The 20,829-nt window shown below is 41.7% G+C and overlaps 1 protein-coding gene across 1 annotated transcript; it reads left to right on the top strand.

The window, feature by feature from the left end:
• Positions 1-1,700: 1,700 nt before the first annotated feature.
• MBNL2 (muscleblind-like splicing regulator 2) lies at positions 1,701-18,272 on the top strand (the record flags this gene model as incomplete). The annotated part of the gene is made up of 7 exons (XM_010160738.1): positions 1,701-1,881; positions 4,840-5,040; positions 6,220-6,483; positions 12,548-12,601; positions 13,272-13,425; positions 16,712-16,747; positions 18,178-18,272. Coding segments are annotated over exons 1-7 (858 nt in total), but the record flags the coding sequence as incomplete, so codon positions are not given.
• Positions 18,273-20,829: the final 2,557 nt, after the last annotated feature.

The raw sequence follows: 20,829 nt of genomic DNA, 5'->3' as shown, positions 1-20,829 counted from the left end.
TCAATACTTCATAGTGTGGAAATAGCTGCGTGCATTCCTGTCAGTCTCGGTGCAGAAGAGCCTTCCTGAACATGTTTAATGGACTCCTGTGTAGGTAATTACATCCCTACAGCAGATTAGGGCCAGAATCAGCAGGGTTTTGGTGTGTGAGTAAAAGTATAACATTAAGACTGTTGTTCTGGGACAGCACTATGCCCAGGCGGGCAAGAAGGCAAATGGCATCCTGGCCTGTATCAGGAACAGAGGAAATGGCCTCAAGTTGCGCCAGGGGAAGTTTAGATTGGATATGAGGAAAAATTTCTTCACTGAAAGGGTTGTCAGGCATTGGAATGGGCTGCCCAGGGAAGTGGTGGAGTCACCATCCCTGGAGATATTTAAAAGACAAGTAGATGTGGTGCTTACGGACATGGTTTAGTGGTGGTATTATCAGTGTTAGGTTAACGGTTGGGCTTGATGAGCTTAAAGGTCTTCTCCAACCTAAAAGATTCTACGATTCTATGATTTGAAGTGTATTGAAGGTTTTGTAGCTGCGTGTGTGGGTGCATATGCGTACACAGAGCAAGTGTATGTGTGTACTGTGTGATGTTCTTGCATAGCGATCTTAATGTTTTCTTGGCTGTAGGGGGAATGGAAAGTTTAAAAAGCACTTTTTAAAGAAACATCTCAATTTGGAAATTTACCTTCTACAAGTCAAGTGTGTCCAATGAAGTTTGACTAATGCTGTGGTCACAGCTTTTAAAATTTTGTGACTGTTTTGTGAGCCGTGTCATGGAGGAGCTTCTGATCGCAGCAACTTCTGCCCTGCAGCTGCACAGTCTTCTGGTGCACCCTACAATTTTCCTTTCTGGGGGAAAACGTATCAGCGCATCTTAACGCTGTTCTACTTATGGTTTTTTGGGCATGCACTGCTTGGAGAGGTGTGCTCCACCTCCATCTCCTCCAACACAAGCCACCATGGAGGTGACTGCCCGCACATATTTTATTGGTCTCTTATTGCCTCGTAACTATCTAAAACCTCCTGCCTTCAGGTTGATCAGGAGCTCTCATTTTGCTGCGTACCTTCAGATTTAGGTCCACGCAGTGCTTCTAAATTTAGGCTGCAAAAGTACCGGTCTGACTTCTGTTCTTTTATACTTGAATGGATATAGTTCAAAGTTGTGCTGATGTAGTAAAAACAGGAGGCCAGAAGGCAGTGAACTGTGATAAGGGTGAATGTACAACAGAACACAAGGAGAAAGTGGCCACTTTAGATCCTTACTGCCATGAACACACCATCAATTTTTAATATAATGTGCTTAAAAGCTGCATTTCTCTTCAAGAAAGTTTAAATTTGTTATTCATAATGTAATGTAATTTATAAAAACATTGATGATATGATAACACCAGATTTTCTAGCCAAGATACCATGAGAGGCAGTTCAGGCAGTCAATAATACTCAGAGTATTAATTGTATAGTAGTGATCTGTACTTAACAATGAAATTGCTGTTTCAAAGTCTTTCCCTTTTTTTTCTTTTGTGGCTAATAGCCTTAACGATCAGAGGTAGTGGGCTGAGGCAGAGCTCAAGGCCATCAGCTCCTCCCAGCTTGCTACACAGTTCCCAGGAAACACCCTGTATTTCATTAGTTCTTGCTTAGTTGATGGTGTAATATTTTGCTTGAAGGCATTAAACTGGCATCCAAAGCAGCAGACCAATTAGTGTGACTTCTTTTTCCAGGGTCGTTGTACAAGGGAGAACTGCAAGTACCTTCATCCACCAACACATTTAAAAACTCAACTGGAAATCAATGGCAGGAACAACCTAATCCAACAAAAAACTGCAGCAGCAATGCTTGCCCAGCAAATGCAGTTCATGTTTCCAGGGACACCGCTACAGCCAGTGGTAAGTATATTTCTCTGATGGTGTTATTGGTAAGTAAAGTTGAAGCCTATATTGACCCACAAATGTTGTCTAAACTAGCATCCATAAACATAGTCCCCATCTGTTGACTTAAGAAATTGCTGAGATGCTAGAGATATGTTAATTTATATATCCATTTGAAGATATAATGGAGTGTTGCTGTAGATTTGATAATATTTTTTATTCCACACTAATTTGCTGCTTTTTTTTCCCTCTCTCTTTTTCCCCCCCTTCAATCATTTCATGTCAGGTTTAGTCTAGATTTGCAGAGTTTTTACGTATAATCCTTCTGGAGGTATCAGGAAAATATTCTTCTCAGAGAGGGTGGTGAGGCACTGGAACAGGTTGCGCAGAGAAGCTGTGGATGCCCCATCCCTGGAAGTGTTCAAGGCCAGGCTGGATGAGGCTTTGAGCAACCTGGTCTAGTGGAAGGTGTCCCTGCCCATGGCCGGGGGATTGGAACTAGAATTCTGAATTGTTCCAGAATGAAACAGAATTGCTGATGCATGCACTTTGCAAACTCAGCATTTTTTCTGAAGATAACCCATGTGGTGCTTGGGACACTTCAAATCCAGAAGGCGACGTAAAACTAGAGTCTTGCAAGCATGAGCAGCCTCTTTGGATATACATGAAAATGATCAATAGCTCTGGGCTGCCTTTGCAGTACCAGACTTCCAAGGCATGGTAGGGCAAGTAATCTGAATTAAACTTTTCACACATGCCTGCTAATGATGTTTTCTCAGTCCAAATGCCTAGTGTAAGGCACTGGAGTGGGATTTTGTTCTCTAACAAGGCATCTGCATTCTGGCATCAACTTCTGCTCTGGGCTTCCTTGGTCCATTTGTAGTTTGTCAAAAGAAATAGGCACTTTTATTTACTATTCTCTCGGCTTGTTTCAGACATCTGCGCTGGGATTAGGTGATTTGGGTATTTAAGTGCCTTTGTCTTTTCATGGGCTATCACAGGAGCCAAGCGTAAGCATCTCGGAGGAAGACATCTGTATTTGGTCGTAGGAAGCTCACCCCAGATACCTTTTTCAAATGTGTTTTTACACTTGATACATCTGCTACAGTGTGGGAGGCATGAACAAAAATTGGGTGTCAGGAGTCCCTGAATTTTTGGTACATGTTCATCAGAATGTATCTTGGTTTATTGGTATAACGTGTTTTGATATTTTCTTGGTTTTTACTGCTTGAGTTTTCACCAGGAAACAGTTTTCATGAAATAATAGATTACACCTGTTAGTATTATGAGAAAAATTCAAGTGACAAAATTATACTTTTTTCTACTCACCCATTTCATCATTTGAGCTTTACAATTTTATTGATGTAATGCCTTCTGTACTGGTTGCCGTGGTAAAAGTGCCGGGTTTTATTTCTCTGTCTTGCATAAATTGCCAGATTAAGATGACTCAGCCTTGACCAAATGGATAAAAAGTGAAAGAAAATTCCATAGGAGTCATTTAACATGTGTATTTATTCTTAAAATGGCGTCTGATACAAAGCTGTTATTTATATTTTGCATAACACATACCGTCCCCGACACAGCTGAGCCGTTGTTTCGTATAAATGTTCATTATTATGCTCTAAAGAATTTAGCTCGCACTCAACATAAACTGTGCTGTTTGATATCAAGCAGTTTTGATCTCTGATAAAAACAGAGCATTGTTCACTTTGAACTCTCTAGAGCAGGTAAATGCCATCTCCATACAGTTGGGTGTCCGGGCTAATCTGCTACTCAAAGCATTTTCTTGGTACTAACTCACATTCATTTATAATTTAGTAATTGGTTCCAAAGACCAGAAGAACTCTAACCACCAAACAACAACAAAATAAATAAACCTTCTAGCTCCTATGCTTTCTCTTTCATATTTTCTACATACCGTGCATGGCTGGCTTCCCTTCAACAGAGGCCATGCAGGCCACCTTGATGAGAAGGTTAAGTGTTTTTCAGCCTTTCCCTAACGTTTTGCTCTTGTGTGGTTCATTTCTAGCTGCCGGCTTAAGTTCTGACACAGCTAATCTGTGATGCGTCCTGTTTTTCTGCATAGTTTTGCCTCGTTTCGCCCTCTGGGGTGAACGTCAGCCCTGCAGAACTAAAGCCCTCTCCAGGTCTGACCGTGGTCTGACCATGGCGATATTCTGCCTCCACCCCTCTGGGGCTGGTGGTAACAAACCCACCATTCTGCCTTGGGAGGGCTGCATTTCAGCATCACACAAACGCTCTTTCTTCTGGTCATGGCTTCACTGATTCGCTGTAGGAAGGCATGAAGCAGATTTTTAGACCCGTATCATTCCTTCCGATCAAATTTTTTCTACGATGAACTCTAGCTAAGCCTGAATAATCCCTTTCTAAATATTGTGTCCAGCTGAGATTATAATATTTATTCTGCTTGCCACTGGTGACAGCTGAGCACACAAACATTCACAAAGGTGAGATTTTTCCATATGTGAGCCATAGTAACGTGTAATTGCAGGAGGTGGCAAAATGCAGCATGCAAGCGGAGGGAAGTTGCAAGCCATGCTCATTATATGTACTCTTACTAGAAATAGGGCTTTAATATAGTTAATAACGCTTCACCCGTGAAATCTGGTACTTGGAAAAAATAAGAAAAAGCAATGAAGTGGATGTTATTTCTACTTTTCGATGTGTAAATAAGCCTGCAATGTAAGCTGGACCTCCATAGAGATTCAGGTTCAAAGTACAACTCCCTTTACATCGTACTTCCAGTAACGGAGCGATAAAGCGCGGTTCTTGGTATGCCGCTGGAACGCGTTACGTGTTTAGGAGAAGAGAATATGCTGTGTGTTTTGCCAGCTGTTTGACATTTTTTGATTAAGAAAATGAATCGGCGCCAGAAAGAACACACAAAAGACAACTAAAAAGCTCTTGATTAAGGGGTTGGTTTTTTTCATCTTGGTCTGTGTTTTCGTTTTGCAGCCCACATTTCCAGTGGGTCCCACAATAGGAACGAACACGGCTATTAGCTTTGCTCCTTACCTAACGCCAGTAACACCGGGAGTTGGCTTAGTCCCGACTGAGATCCTACCCACGCCGCCTGTCATTGTTCCTGGAAGTCCACCGGTGTCAGTCCCCGGTTCAACTGCTACCCAGAAACTCCTCAGGACTGATAAACTGGAGGTACTGTAGACACCGCTGTGACTAGAAATACAACCCTCTGTTAGGCTGTGTGAAAGATCCTGGAGGGAAAAACTCCACTGCTTTAGAAATGATGCTTAAATTTAGTTTAAATAAATAAAAAGTAACATGTAACTAGTCAGGATTTCTACACTTGCAGCCAGGAGTAATTAAACACTGTTATTTTTAAGGTAGTGCGCTTGCTCAAATTTAATACATAGACTTTGACAATGAAGTTTCATCTTTCTTAGAAGCTCATCCCCTCTAACGTACCTCAAGTATACATGCCTGTAAAAGTATGCTTTGATGGAATATCTAACAAGCACACTTTTATTGCACTGTTAATTCAGTCCTGGTTTTTATGCATTGATATTAGGGCACTTTTATAGCCTTATGGATTGATATTAGGGGAATTGTACAGCCCTTGAGCTACAAATGGAGATGATGGACGTAACTAACCCTGGAGCAGGCTGATGGGACGAGCCCCCAGCTATGTGCAGAGCCTCCCTGGTGTTGATGGGTCCCCACATGGCTGGGCTCAGTGGAATCTGTGATCCAAGTGTACAGGAAGGCCAAATGGCTCTTACAGAAATGAACGTCCTTTCCCAAAATCCTAAGCAGTAGTTTCTAAAGCACGTTTCTTCTTAGGAAAATCAGTGTGTTTGTTCTATCCATTTTTGAAAATTATTTTTAAGGAAGCTCTCCATTTTGTTTGTGGACTCCATAAAACATACAGTGCATCTGATGAATGCCTTCCCTGGCTCTCAACAAAAGGAACTCCCTCCCTACCAGGAGAGCTGTAAGAATATAAAGTCTAGTCCGAAAGGGACTGAATATTTTGTGATTTCCAGTTATGCAGTGGCAAGTTATCTTAGTAAGTATTGTTCCAAGGTGTTTTCTAGGCAGGAAGAAGGAAAGGCGTTTGGGAATGCTTCTGTTGCATGTCAGGTTCATTTAGCCACCGTACTGCAGAGCTACCTGAGGAGCCGAGCATGTAAGGGTAAAATAGATGCATTTCCCTCTCCAAGAAGAAGATGAAGGGTTTATTAAATAGAATTTGCTGAAAAACTTGAACTAACCGGGGAAGGGGGCAGACCTGTCTTTTGTGGGGTGTGGGGCTCTCCCTGCCCTTTCGTGTTGCGCCGAGCTCTTCCCCTGCAACGCGTGTTGTTTTGCACGTAGGTGTGCAGGGAGTTCCAGCGGGGAAACTGTGCGCGTGGAGAGACTGATTGCCGCTTTGCGCATCCGGCAGACAGCACAATGATTGACACAAACGACAACACCGTAACCGTGTGTATGGATTACATAAAAGGTCGTTGCATGAGGGAGAAATGCAAGTATTTTCACCCTCCTGCACATTTGCAGGCCAAAATCAAAGCGGCGCAACACCAAGCCAACCAGGCTGCGGTGGCAGCCCAGGCAGCTGCGGCAGCTGCGACTGTGATGGTAAGTGCTGGCATATATGGCTGCCTTTTTTTGACAGAAGCTCTTTGATGCCTATTTTGCTTCAATTTAACGCTATTTGCTTATACTTTCTTTTCTCTTTTGCCTCTTCTTTTGTTTTTTGGTTAAAAGATTAGTATTTGTAAAATTATTACTATTGCTTGATGGGAAGAAGCACTTTTTTTTCTTTATGCCCTTATTTTAATGCTGTATTTCTATCCAAGATGGTGAAGCAAATGACACTCTATACCACTTCTGTTCTCTGCCTTGATTATATGTTAAATTTGCCCCTAGTATTTCCAAACAGAAACAAAACTGCTAAGCTTCAACATCCCCTGGAAAACAGGGGCGCATATGCTGTTTTAGCTCTTTGATGACAGATATGCATGTGGAAATTTGGAAGAAAAGGATGAAAAGCAAAGAGAGAGCTTTTGCCTCAGAGATCAATAGTAGAAAAGAAACCTGTAGTAAGATTCATCTCACCCCACCTTAGATGTCAGACAGTTAGATGTCACAGAATCACAGAATGGTTAGGGTTGGAAGGGACCTTAAAGACCATCTAGTTCCAAGCCCCCTGCCATGGGCAGGGACACCTTCCACTAGACCAGGCTGCTGTCTTAGCCTAACCTAGCCACCTTGGTCTCACTTTATAGGTAGTGAAGAAAGACCAGCACATTCATCTGATCTGGCATTGGTGCCTGTCTGAGGATGAGAAGGAACAAACCTCTGCAGAGACATGGCTATCCCTGCTGACTAAAAAGTGTTGACTATATCTTTTTGAACTTTGGTTAGATGGATCTCATGTCTAGAGACTTTTCTTGCCTCTCTCAGTGCCATGGACAAGTACTTGAATCACAGGGTTTAAAAGCAGTAAACTAAAATGGGAATCATTAAGAAAAAGCATAGTAACTATAGTCAAAAGAAGAGAGATTGAGGACTTTCTATTTTCAGGTATTTTCAGCTCATACTTAAAACTGTTCAGACAAGTCCGCCCTTCCATTTACCAGTATTGAATCTTTTACAGTTGCTACCAGGAAAGTTGATAAATTTAAATAGAGTGGTATTGATAAAGTTAAATAAATCGAGCGGGCAGGATCTGACTTGGGAGACAAAATTGCTGGCAGCAAATCAAAGAATCATTGTCCTCATTGCTGGCAGTGGACGAATAATTAAGCAGATGTGGTTTGTGGACTTGTGGACAGTGCATACAATAGTTATAGACAATACAGTTATTCTCTGGGTAAAAAGCCTACCAGAAACACAATACAGTACAGTATATAACTACCCCAAGCTATTGTATTTATCAAATTAGTAAAGACCAGACTTTTTCAGGGACAAAGAGTAAGTTATGCGAGACAGTAAACCTCCAAACAGAAGAACATTTATTAAATTTTAATATTCTTTCTCTTATAGTATCCCCAGTCTCTGTTTCGAACTGGCTGATTTTTAGTTAAACTTTCCTGTGCTTGCTGAAATTGAATACCATCTGGAAATTAAAGCAAAGGAGATTGGTTTTTTATTCTAATTAGCTTCTATTGTGCAATATTTATTGTCCATTTAGAGAATTCAATATTTCTAGGCAGTATACTAAAGCAGAAAGGAGAAAGATGAGGGGATTAATTTTTTGTGTGCTTCAGTAATGGTTGGATATATATCCTGTGATTTTAAATAAGCCGTAGTTGAGTTGCATTAGCCTCAAAGCAAGATGAAGCATCTTTGGAAACATAGAATTGAAATGTTAACATTCTAATGTCACAGGAGAAGGCGTCAGGGACCTGTAACTCAGGGTAACTTTTTGCAGAAAAATGTGTGCAAAGTATTTCAAAGGTATCAAACAGAAAAGATTCTTTGCAGTCCAACTATTTTATGTCTAATATAGATTTGAAACAATCAGCGTGAATGAAAAATCACCGAAATGGCAATAACAACAAAAAAAAAGTGGTAGAAAAGACACATGCTTGCAAGACCACCCAAGAACAAGAGAGAATACTCAGTTGGATCAACAAATGCATACCTGTAGGGTTCACTTGCAGGTTGTTCCCAGGTTGAAATTGTGCCCGGGAGGTTTTCCTTCCGGAGGGAGCTGGCTGTATTGCTCTGGTCCAGAGACAAGCAGTGTGGGTCTGGTTAGAGCACAATAGGCAGAGCTGTTAAGACTGCAGAAGCTCAGTGAATTCTGCAGTCTGGGACCTTGCAGAAAATGCCCTGTCTGTATTTCTGTACACTGAAGTTTAGGAATTTTTACTCAGATATCTTAGGTGGCCTCATGATTTGAAGTGAAAAGAAAGGGGGAAGGACAAGGTGAAAGAGGCTATAGACCATGTACAGCTTAAATATGAAGTGCGTTAGAAGACAGTGTTGTCTATCATTGTACTCAGGGAGCTCCGAATATTAATATGGTACATCAGAGAGCAGAAAAAGTCACTGAAGAATGTACAGCCTAAATTCAAATGTAAATTCATAGTTGGTGTTGGAAAGGACCTCTGGAGATTGCTTAGTCCATTCCCCCTGCTCAATTAGGGTGAGCTAGCGCAGATTGCCCAGCACATGCCTAATTGGCTTTTGAAAGTCTTCAAGGATGGAGACTCTGCAGCTTGTCTTGACAACCTGCTCCATGGTTAAATCGTGCTTAAATTAAAAAAAAAAAAAATCTTACAGTGAAATGGAATTTCTTGTATTTACATTTGTTCCCATTGACTCTTGTCCTGTTGCTGGGCACTGCTGAGAAGAGTCTGGCTCCATCTTTACTGCCCTATCAAGTATTCATATACACCCATCCCCCTGTGTCTTCTCTTCTCCAGGCTGAACAGTCCCAGCTCTCTCAGTCTTTCCGCACATGAGAGGTGCTCCAGTCCCTTCATAGGACTGTATTCCAGTATATCCATGTCCATGTTGTACTGGGGTGCCCAGACCTGGACATAGTGCTCCATGTGTGGCCTCACCAGTGCTGAGTAGAGGGGAAGGATCTCCTCCCTCGAGCTTCTGGTGATGCTCTTCCCAGTGCAGCCCAGGATGCTGTCGCTTCTGCCTTTGTTATGAGGGGGCATTGCTGGCTCATGTTCAACTTGGTGTCCACTGGGACCTTGAGGGCCTTTTCTTCCAACCCTTGGTGCTCCCCAGCATGTACTGGTGCCCCCCCCCAGGTGCAGGTCTTTGTTGAACTTAGTGAGGTTCCTCTGTGCCCATTTCTCCAGCCTTTCCAGGTCTCTCTGAGTGGCAGCACATCTGTCTTGTGTATCAACCACTCCAAGTTTTACACCACTAGTGACTGGCCTCCAGCTGAATTTTTTGTTGCTGATCATAATCCTTTGAGTCGGGCAGTTGAGCAAATTTTCAGTCCACCTCACTGTTTCCCATTTAGCCTGGACCAAATAATAAAGATGTTTGATCTTCTGGTTTGAGGATGAAATGGGAGACAGTGTTGAAAACATTTTTGTAGTCAAGAGAAAGAGCATCCATTGCTCTCTGCTCACCCACCAAGCCAGCCTCATCATAGAAAGCTCTCAGGTTGGTTAAGCACAACTTCCCCTTCATAAATCTATGCTGACCACTCACCCATCACCTTGTTGGCTTTCTTGTGTTCAGAGATGGTTTTCAGGAGGATTTGCTCAATTGCTTTCCCAGGGACTGAGGTGAGGTTGACCAGCCTGTCATTCCTCAGGCCTTCCTGCCTGCCCCTTTTTGAAGGTCGGAGTGTCATTTACTTTCTTGCAATCTTCAGGAACTGCCCTCAGTCACAGGGACCTTTTAAAGGTATTTAAGCGTGGCCTTGCAGTGGCATTGGTCAGCAACCTCAGCACCCGTTGGTGCATCCTGTCAGGTCCTATGGGTTTGTGTACATCCAGTTTCTTTAAATGATCTCTATCTTGATCCTTCTCCTCTGAGGGTAAGTCTTCTTCACTTCAGACATTCCCACTGGTCTCCCTCTGGCCTGAAGGCCAGTCTTACCAGTAAAAACTGAGATGGAGAAGATGTTTGGTACCTCAGCCTTCTCCGTGTCCTGTGTCACCAGGTCACCTGCCCCATTCAGCAGCGAGTCCGCATTTTCCCTAGTCTTCCTTTTGTTGCTGGTACACTTGGAGAAGCCCTTCTTGTTGCCCTTCACATTCCTTGCCAGATTCAACTCCAGGTGGTCTTTGGCTCTCCTAACCCATCCCTGCAAGCTCAGTCTGTGTTCCTATTCTTCCTGGGCCATCCATCCCTGCTTCCACCTCTTGTGTACTTCCCTCCCTGCATTTGAGTTTAATCAGGAGCTCCTTGCACATCCATGAAGGCCTCCGCTCCGTCAATCTTCCGAATATTCCAGGAGACATTATAGTGTAACAATGTGACATAGAGCAAACAGATACTGTGCCACAGTATGTTTGATCATTTCTATCTTTATTTCTTTTCCATGGCCTTTTCCTCTCCAGTCTGTAGCTACTGATTTTTTTTTTTTTGGTTGTTAGTTATGTAGGAGATCAAATGTTGAGCAGGAGATAACCTAACCTGGTGGAACAGAAAGAGGCAAAGGAAGTTTTACTATGAGGACAAAATGGAAGAGAAGATGAAGGTGGGGACAGTTGGTCTGAAAGCCTGAAAAGAGGGGGAGACTACATGGAGGCTCTCCAGATCCTTCTTGTTGTGTCCGAATCTTGGACCCAGACATATGAGCAGGTCCTGTAGATCAGGGTATGTAATCCAGAACTGTGCCGAAGGAGAGATGGGGAGACCATTGGGAAGCCTCATGTAACATAGGTGCAACAGAGCCAGGAACAAGGAATAGGCAAAGTGAGGGCTGTCCTGCAAAATACCCTGTCGTCACTAGCTAAACTTGTGACCATAAACTGTTTGTAGGTATTTTGTGCCTTGTCCTCTTTCTTTTTTTTTTCCCACTTTTGTTCCCTATTTCCACATACTGATGTGAAGATAGACATGATCTGCATATCCTAAAAAGAGCTAAATGTCAGCCTGTGTTTGAAAAACAAACATAAAAATTCTGATTTCTAAGTAAATCTTCCTTTCCTTTCTAAAGGTTTGTAAGAATTGTTTACACTACAAAGCTTGAAAGTAGTATTTTATATGAGAAGAGTTTTTACAGAACGCCATCATATCAGCCCTAAGTTTGATCTTACTATGGAAGTAAATGTATATGCCTATGTACTATGCCTAAATACTTTCTTTAAAAAAAAATAATAATGCTGAACTAGTATCATAACTTATACGTTAATGTTCTCTTACGAACTGAGAGCAGTATTTTTGCCCTCTGCTCCTGAAGTTAATACTGAAAGTTGTAGCAAAATTTAGAAAATGTGTTTTAAATTCTGAAAGACTTTTTTCCCTCTCAATGTAATGTGGTAAGTTACCAGGAAAAAAATATCTACAAAAATGACACAGCTGTAGGGTGAAAAAAAAAAAAAAGAATTAATGATAAGTTAGTGTAACTAAACGTATTATTTATTCTGCTTTGTATTGGAAAAGGAGAACCTCTCTCATTGGGGGTCATTTGGAACCCCGAGTCTATTGAATGACGCACTTCTCTTAATTGAAAGAACCTCACCTTGCAAGCACTGACATTAACAGCATTTGTAACGCATTTCAAGTCCCACTAGTGCTTTGTATTTGAAAACGTAGCCTTCCAAATTGGTTTTTCCACTTTAAAATGTGATTTAACTAACTTATCAGGAATTCTTATAGGCGTACCCTTACAACTTTCTGCATCTCTGTGAAGTGTTTATACGATGCTTAATAGTGTCTGCAAGCTGCTGTTTTACTCAACTTTCCTAAATTTCAAACATCTATATTTTACTCTCTTATATGCTTTTAACTAAGGTATAGTAGATGCATTTTTGCTTCGGTACTAATTCGAAATGTAATATTCATTTCTTTAGAAGACATTTTTGTTGTTGTGCATGCCTAGTGTTTTGTATGTTGTATATTGCATTCAGAATATTTTTTTCCTTCTCACCTATCCACAAATGCAATGCCGTTCCCATGATGCACCTCTGCTTGCTGTTTACCTGTATGTTAATTCGCTTGAATCCCATTGGCCCACTGCCATCATGTGCTCGCTGCCTGTTATTAAAAGACTCAGTCGACTGCCAAAGCAATGAAGCGACCTCTCGAAGCAACTGTAGACCTGGTACTTTGACCTTTCACCTTTTGCTTTGCATGTAGCTTTTTGGGTTTTTTTTTTTCTTTTTTTGTTTGATTTCAAGAGAAGCAACTAATGAAATTTGTATCGCTTTACTTTTGAACATCAACCGGAAATGATTTCACATACTCGTTAATTTACCGGAAAGTCTATTTATCCATCTCATTCTCATACGTAATAAATGCAAACGATTTAGTTTGGTTCCTAACATGGTTTCATTTGTTTAAATATCCTCTCATGAAAAGTCGAATTGAGATAAAACTGCTTCTGTAATTGAAAATGCTTAACGTAATCCATTAATCTGTATAATAATAGGAAATGGTATTTAAATTAAAACACGAAAATACTTGGCAATGAAACACAAGTGGTTTTTTCTCCCTATAATATTTGAAAACCTATTTAAAGGCAATGCCATTTTCGTTGCTGTAAAGGCATTTCTTTTCAGTAGTTGTGCTGCTACAGTTTTAGGTTAATAGTACCATGCTTTTGCTATCAATAACAAAATTTCACTCATTTTACATTGCTGTGCTTTGAGTTAATATGCATGGCGAGGCATCTTAGCCGCTTTAAAAAAAAATATGAAGTTTTTGTATTTATGTATGTGTTACGGACAACGTCTTAAAAACGACGCCATTTTAACTAACTTTCTTATTTACAGGCCTTTCCTCCTGGTGTTCTTCACCCTTTACCAAAGAGACAAGCACTTGAAAAAAGCAATGGTGCCAGTGCCGTTTTCAATCCCAGTGTCTTGCACTATCAACAGGCTCTTGCCAATGCTCAGTTGCAGCAGCATGCAGCGTTCATCCCAACAGGTACGTTGTACCCACGCCCAACCAATTTCGTGTTCCTTAGGCAGCCTCCTTGGCAGGCAGTTGCACCGAACAGTTTTATTACGCTCCCTACCCTACTTGAGGTGAAGTCTGCACAGATATTTACACGTTAGTACGAGAATTGAAGTAGAAATTTCAATGTGTCGTTAGGCTGCTCTTCACATTCAGGGCCTCGTTCATCGTTGTCCAGAGTTTGCCCTATTTTTCCTGCCTTAAATTTCCCACCTTAAATAGATTTTTATCTGCCAGTGCTCTCCTAGGAGACGAGAGGGCAAACTTCCACAAATTTTTAAGTTCTCATGAAAATGCTGGGAAAAGCATCACGCCTCAGTGGTGCCACGAGAAGCGTGCCGTGGCCCAGGCGCATCCTCCTGCTCCCTTGGGTGCCGTTTTGCAGCCGCGGGGGTTACCCCAGCTGCGCACGAGCGGGGCAGCGCCGGCCGTAATCTTCCAGTCGATACCTGCGTGGAAGGCCCTGGCAAAACGCGTCGCTCCCCACAGCCGCGCTAAAGGGCTTTTGAGGCACCAGAGGCGTTTTTGTGCCTTTTGTTTTGGAAGGCCACCAGTACTTTTCCTAGCACTTGTAGCTAATAGATGGGGATATTATTCTTCATAAGGGTGATCTGTGAATGTAACTTGCATTTCAGCGCTCGGAACCCTGTAAAAAATCAGAGCATTCAGGGATGGCTTGAACTGCACCCTGGCTGGTGGCAGGGCTTCTCTTTAACGCTGTGAGAGAAAGAATGTGCTAGGTGCTTGTGTAAACAATAACGCTCTAAATTATGTCAGTCACCCCCACTCCAAACTTCCCAAAAGTAAATGCCCTGCCTAATGGATTCTGCGCTTTCGTTTGTAATTAACGAATTACATATTTTAGTATCAGAAGGTTATTGAGTGTGAACTTCCAGAATCGTTTAAAACTACGTGTTTGCAAACGCGCTTGAGATTTCAGCGATGTTATTTTAGTTGATAGAAATAATGTCGGTTAAACAAGGAGTGAAACGCAACGCACGATGATTTCCCGATCTATCAGCATTCCCATATGTTTTTAAAGATAAAAACAAACACAGATGGCTTTGACTTCATGGAATTCTGCTATAAGGCCTGAGTAACAACCTTGGAGCCTGCCTCTGTATTTATAATAGTAAGCTACAGCATGCCGTATTTTTAGCACATTGGTGCACCAGAATATCTGTGGCAGAAAACATACTGACATTTGTGGGGGAAATAATTAGATTTGTGGGGGAAAAAAAAAAAATGTGAGACTGCCTATTTGGACATGAATGGAAGACTGCCCTGTGCTTACAAACATACAGAAATTTCCACAAATTTGGTTTACATTGTAACCCTGAGAATCTGCAGCAGGATGATACATTATTTCTTCTTTTAAGCACTCCCTGTCAGGGCGTGTCGCTCTTATGGGCAGTTGCCAAGGTTTTTAAATTAACTATGAAAAATACAGCAGTTTAAACCTTTTTCAGAGAAATAGCATTCAGATATTTTCCAGACTTTTGGAGTGCTTAGGCTTCCTTAAGTAGCTCATTCTTCGTGCTTTTTATTGTCCATCCCTCTTGCCAACGAATGGTTGTAATTATAGTTTTATCTTACGAATTTCTGATGTTAGGAAGGGTGGATCTTGGAACCAAACCCTAAGGGCCAGGTTGTTGTCAAGCCCCAAAACAAGTGCCTGGAAAAAAGAAGAAACAGAGGGATAACGTAGCAGATGGAGCCCAGGCCTAGAGTGGAAAACCTTTCTCACGGTGCTGAACCTCCTGCTCTCTGTGAACATCATCGGCACCGAGAAAGGATGTTAGAGAGAGCACCGGGGTACGGGAGGGGGTTAGGAAAGGGGAACCCCCTCTATATGAGTGGGTGTCAGGATCTTTTCGTTAAAGATGCTTCATCTGATATTCCCATGTTTTCCTGGGAAGGTTGGATTTGGTGGGTGTAAGGACTGTCATGCCACCCAGGTCTAAGGAGCAATGCATGACATTACCTGTTGGGTTTTAAATGATTATGTGATATTTTCTGAACTGGTATAATTTTCAAATGTGTTCCTTGTGTGTGCGTGCGTGTGTGTTAAATTTTAAGAAGTTTTGTTGCTGGAATATATATAAAACTTAATTGTTTTATATAACTTCTCTGCTTTCTTAACCACTTGCTCCCCTAATAAACAGTGTGAGGCTTGACTCAGCATGGCTTACCTCCAAAGTTCTGCACTTTGTTTGTTTTACATCAGTTTGATTGCTTTGTCACCTTCTCCTTATTGTTTGGTGAATGATCTTAAAAACAACGGATCTTTTCTCTCTTCCCATTGCTGTTTGTTAGTGTTTCTATAGCCTCTAGAGGAGGACCTGTGTGTATTCTCCGGGGACTGTTCTTGGGTAAGGTCATTCATAGTTACACGGCTGCGGCGATGGTCCGTTAAGGGGCTGCAGTAGTAATTAAGCAGGAATACAGGAAGCATATTTGACTTCGTATCAAATATGCGTGTATGTGGGACTTGTCTCCTTACCTGCCCGCCGTCATCGGCTTGCTGTATGCACTGCACTGAAAATATGCTAGTAGTTTTGGGGTTTTTTAAAAAATTTGGTCTTCCAGGAAGGATAAAGGTGGACTAGGCACCAAAACTAAACCGCAGCAGGTGAGCAAGTCTTCCCGGAGCACCTTTGAGGGGTGCTGAGAGCGTTTTGCTGGAGCGTTACCCGCCTTGAGGTGTTTAGCTTGAGGACTTGTCACAGCAAGATTTTCTCTGGTCAGAAGCACCTCTCCACCTCAGGTGTTGTGTGAAGAATGAGTACGTTAGCATCAAACGATAACTCGGCAACCCCCCCCCAGAACAGTATGGGCTAATTCCGGTTTAACTTCTTTCCCTTCTGCACATCAATAAGCTGAGCTACGCGGTGAGTTCTAAAATCCCCAGATAATGGGGTATTTAACCAAAGACGTTTCTGCAAATGAAAACCTGTTGCTGCAAAAGTACTAAGTGAAAGGATAGAAGTACTAAATGACAAAGTTTATGAAGCATCTGGAATGTACATGGAAATATGCCGAAAGTTGCACAGTGTACTCAGGTAGGAGCTCAGTAAGAAACACAGTCACCTTTTTTTTTCTGTCAAAGCAAAACTATGAATGACCTTACAGTTTCATTTAACTAACTTACTTCTCTGTGGTTATGCTTGAATCTCACTTTGAATGTTAACTCTAAACGGCTAACCTGTTTCTTCCCTTTATCCACTTTTTTCACCTATCATTGCATGACACGCAGGGTCAGTTTTGTGCATGACACCCGCTACCAGTATTGGTAGGTTCCAAATTTCTTTATTGATCTCTTTTTATACTGTATATGATGTATATTCACTTGTTTCAAAAATCCTAGGCAAGATTTAGGCGATGAGTAGAATTAAAGGTTCGCTTGTCCTTCCGGTTGACTTTGCAGAGTGTTTAGACTTGTAGATGAAAGCCGCAGTTCAGATGTGATATCACCTGCTATAACAACTACACTGCAAAAGCATAATACCATGAATTCCAGTCTGCTTTTCAGTTTTCAAAGTTTTATTTCTCTTTATATTTTATATTGTCTAGTACTATAAAATCATAAAATACCGGAAAAAGCCAGCAAATTTCATCAGTGTTTTTAAAGTTTCATAGTGGTGTGCCTATTTCTCCTTTTTGCTGTGTGTTAGAAAGTTTTATCAGCGTTTCCCAGAAATGCCTGCTTTGATCCACAGAGGTTCTGTTGAAACCTCTGATATGAATCTTACTCCTCCTTTAAATATATTTGCTGCTTGGAGTTAACATTTTGGCCATGCAAAATGCAAGTCCAATGCAACAGCTTCTAAGATGGAAAAGTAGTATTTCATCTATCCTATAGCCCTATCCCCATGATTTTTCTTTTGTTTTGGTTTTGTGAGATTACTCAGAGAAGGAGTTAAAATATCAAGCCTTTAAAACATCAAGATAGTAATTCTCCCATGAAGATGCTGATTAAAATTCATTCTTAAAATGAGCAGGAGCAGCGACTTTCACAAAACCATCCTTGCTTTTTTAGATCAAACAAAGTAGTATTTAAATCAGGAAAATTATTATCATCCTTCTCCTGATTTTTGCCTCAAAGCAGATGGTAATTTAACTCTGATAAAGTCTAACGGTTATGCAGTGCTCGTAGAAAAAAAAATGCATAAATTGGATTATAAAGGAAGACAGCGAGTATCTCGCTTTCTTCAAGAGGAAGATACATGAAAATAATTCATGTTCTAATTGTGTTTAAAAATTAGGATAAACATCGGTTTCCTTCCCAGGACAAACCACTGTATTATTTTTTTTTTTAGTAGAATTTTATTTTGGAGTGCTTTATGTCGATACTGGAGGAAAACAAATTGCCCAAGTAACAATTCTCAGGTAACGGGCTATTTTGGTAGAGCCCTCATTTGCACAAGTAATCCTGTTCTTAGCGATAAGGCCCGCGTTTTCAATGGTCCTTGCTGTTTTTTTCTGGGAATCGCCGATTGTGTTGACAACCTTCCTTTAATTGTACTTGTAATAAGCTATTTTCCCTTTTTTTTATTTCTCCGCCACGCTTTCTCGCTTTGCACTGTGATTGCATGCCATCTGCCGGTTTAACCCATGATGATGGCTTGCTGCTCTTGATATTCACCATGCCAAAAATACCACTTCTCTTACCATAATGCTGCACCCTCCTGTTCATTGCTTCCATGGTTCCCCTCCTGAAAGTACCCATGATGCACAACGCTACGGCCGCCACTGTCTCTGCAGCAACAACTCCTGCAACAAGTGTTCCCTTCGCCGCAACAGCCACAGCAAATCAGGTTTGCTCCTTTTAAAGCTTTCTTTCACAAGATCCCGAACTCTAAATGAGTGCTGAGATTTTTATTTTATTTTATTTTATTTTTTAACAAAAAAAATTCTCCCGGAGAATTTTTTTTTTTTCTTCTGTGTTTACCCCATCAAATTTTACTTTTAAGTCGTTTATAGCAAGTGTCTGTGGGACAGGTTGCACTTATTTAGAGTTAACATTTGTTGCAAATAATGATGTAGCTGTGTTTTGTGTTGCGATGTTTGTACCTAATTACCGTGTAATTAACCCAGCTGGAGTTAGGATCACCTTAGGACTGGACTACTTACAGAAGTCTGTTATTAACTCCTAAGTTCAAAAGGAAGATGGTCACAGGTTTCCAACGTTCAGGTGTGTTATGTGGCCTTCTCCATGCGGTGTGGGGAAGTGACTAATTTGTAAGCATGGAAGCTGTCTAAAATCAGAAGTGGGGCAAGGCAGCTGAAAAAAAAAAATAGAAACAAAATTGAATGTTTTCTGTAAATGCTAGTGATCGAAACAGCACGTGAGATATTTATGACTATGCCTGCTCTATGTTTGAAAATGTATCTTTAACCTGGAAATTACAATTCCCTGAGGAAGGATGTTGTTACAAAGAACCCTTCAGGTTATTGGCAGGGGCAGGTTGGGAAAGATGATACTTTCTCCTTTTCTTCTGCATTTTGTTGTGTTAATGGCAGTTTTCACTCTGGTAGGGCTTCCCCCTTTTCCTGCAGGACCTGATTCCCAGGGAAGAGGTTTCCACTGCAGCTCGGAGAGTTTGACTCCTCCATTGGAGTTGTAGAGATTCCCACCCCAATGTGCCCGGCATCTGCCCAGAGAGGGGTCTGCACAGCAGTTGGGTTGCTCTGGCTTTGGGACCATGCTGGGACACTTCCCCCTTAGGGCCGTTTTCCCTCGGGTTTTGAGAGGTCAAACTGAGGAGGAAGCAAGCAGATTTGCTCACCAAGAGAAAGCCAAGGGCTGTGTCCCCATCGCCTTCCCTTGTGTTGCTCCTGGCCAGACCGACAAGCCGCTGCAAACCTAGTAGAAATGCTCGCCCGTTGATTCATTCTCCTCCACCTGCCAAGGAATTACAGAGAAATCAGCAAAAATGGTTTGCTTTATAATGTTATACTAGTATATTTATTTTTTTTTACTGTCAGTCCCCAAACTAATTAAGTATCCCGTGGAAAACCAGAAGTTGCCACAAGAGTTTATTTATAATAATTTAGGAAAAATATACTACCTCTGAAATACACCCTACTTTCTTAAAGAAACACAAACCAGTCCGTTTGTTTTTTTTTTTTAAACAACTCACTTGCCAGCATTGTGGTGTTTGTGCTTCTAGCATTTTCATCAAAAGAGGGTTGTTTTGTGTGTTCTTTTCTGAGAGCGAGCTAGTTTTAATGAAAAAATGCTTGGGACAAGGAGGAGGACAGTGCAGCAGGCAAATGGTGCATTTCACTGTCCTTCCCAGAACAGTGTCTGCAGCAGAAAATTGTTTGGTGGTATGTAGCGTAGTTTTGGGATCACACAGTGGTGACAGAGGGACCTGAAGATGTCAAGGGTCTATGAGAAAACAGGGCGGTTTGGGTAGAAGGGTCAGCTGGGGACCGTCTCCAGTGTGGGAATGCTGCCGGGGCAGCTCTGCCACCCGCACTCCTGAGTGATAGTGGGACTGACTGAAGTAGAATGTAGAATAAATGCATGTGCACCTATAAAAGGACAACTAAGCAGTCTTTTTTTTTTCTTTATGGGAATACTTTCACATGAGTAACTAGTACCACTGGACAGACATAGGTGTGCCTTAATGCACTTCCTCCTCTAGCAGGACGACAGGCAGAGCCCTCCATTTCCCAGGGCAGATTTTGTTTGCATTGGAGGGTTAGAGCACTTTAAATTTCACAGGAGTTGTAAAAAGTGTCTGTCTGTATTTATTTAGTGCTTATACGTGTAACTCCATACTGAAATCGAAGGGCGGTTTGACACGGGGATGGGTTTCCACTTGTTTAGCTTCAGCCATTTGGAAGTTTGGCATCCAGTTCACCTGCTATTCTAGACGTCCGTGTTAGGGCAAGGTAAATTGCCCTGGAGCGCCCTGCCTCTTTCTCTCGCCTGTGGAAGGAGCGTAGGTGCGTAACCAAAGCTCTGCACCGATGCACGTGGAGGAGATGAGTCTCACCCCAGCAGCTTTTCTCGTTGGCTTCTGTAGCATGTGCCATCGCTGTCTTTTTTCTTCTCGCTCCTGTCTTTGTCTTAATCATTGCAAATCTTTTAAATCTACTGTAAAAAAACCCCTGTGTATTTGACAGTAGGGAAACTACTAGTAGTTACTTCTTCTTTATAAGAGGCAGATCTCCGAGTTTGCTGTTTATTTACAACCTCTCAGGAGTTGGAGAGAAAGCTACAACACTGGGAAAGGCCCCATAGTAACTTTGGGGGCCTAGCTCTCAGTATTTCTCTAGCCCAAGGAAGCAGGTAATTAAATTGGGTTACGAATTTGTTCATGGTCATAATGTCCTCTGTTTGTGTCATCTTGTATGGATTTA

This window comes from Eurypyga helias, unplaced genomic scaffold, assembly GCF_000690775.1.
Source record: "Eurypyga helias isolate BGI_N326 unplaced genomic scaffold, ASM69077v1 scaffold20781, whole genome shotgun sequence".
Classification (NCBI taxonomy): Eukaryota; Metazoa; Chordata; class Aves; order Eurypygiformes; family Eurypygidae; genus Eurypyga; species Eurypyga helias.
The sequence above is the reverse complement of the archived record's forward strand: the minus strand, read 5'-3'. Positions and strand labels throughout refer to the sequence as shown.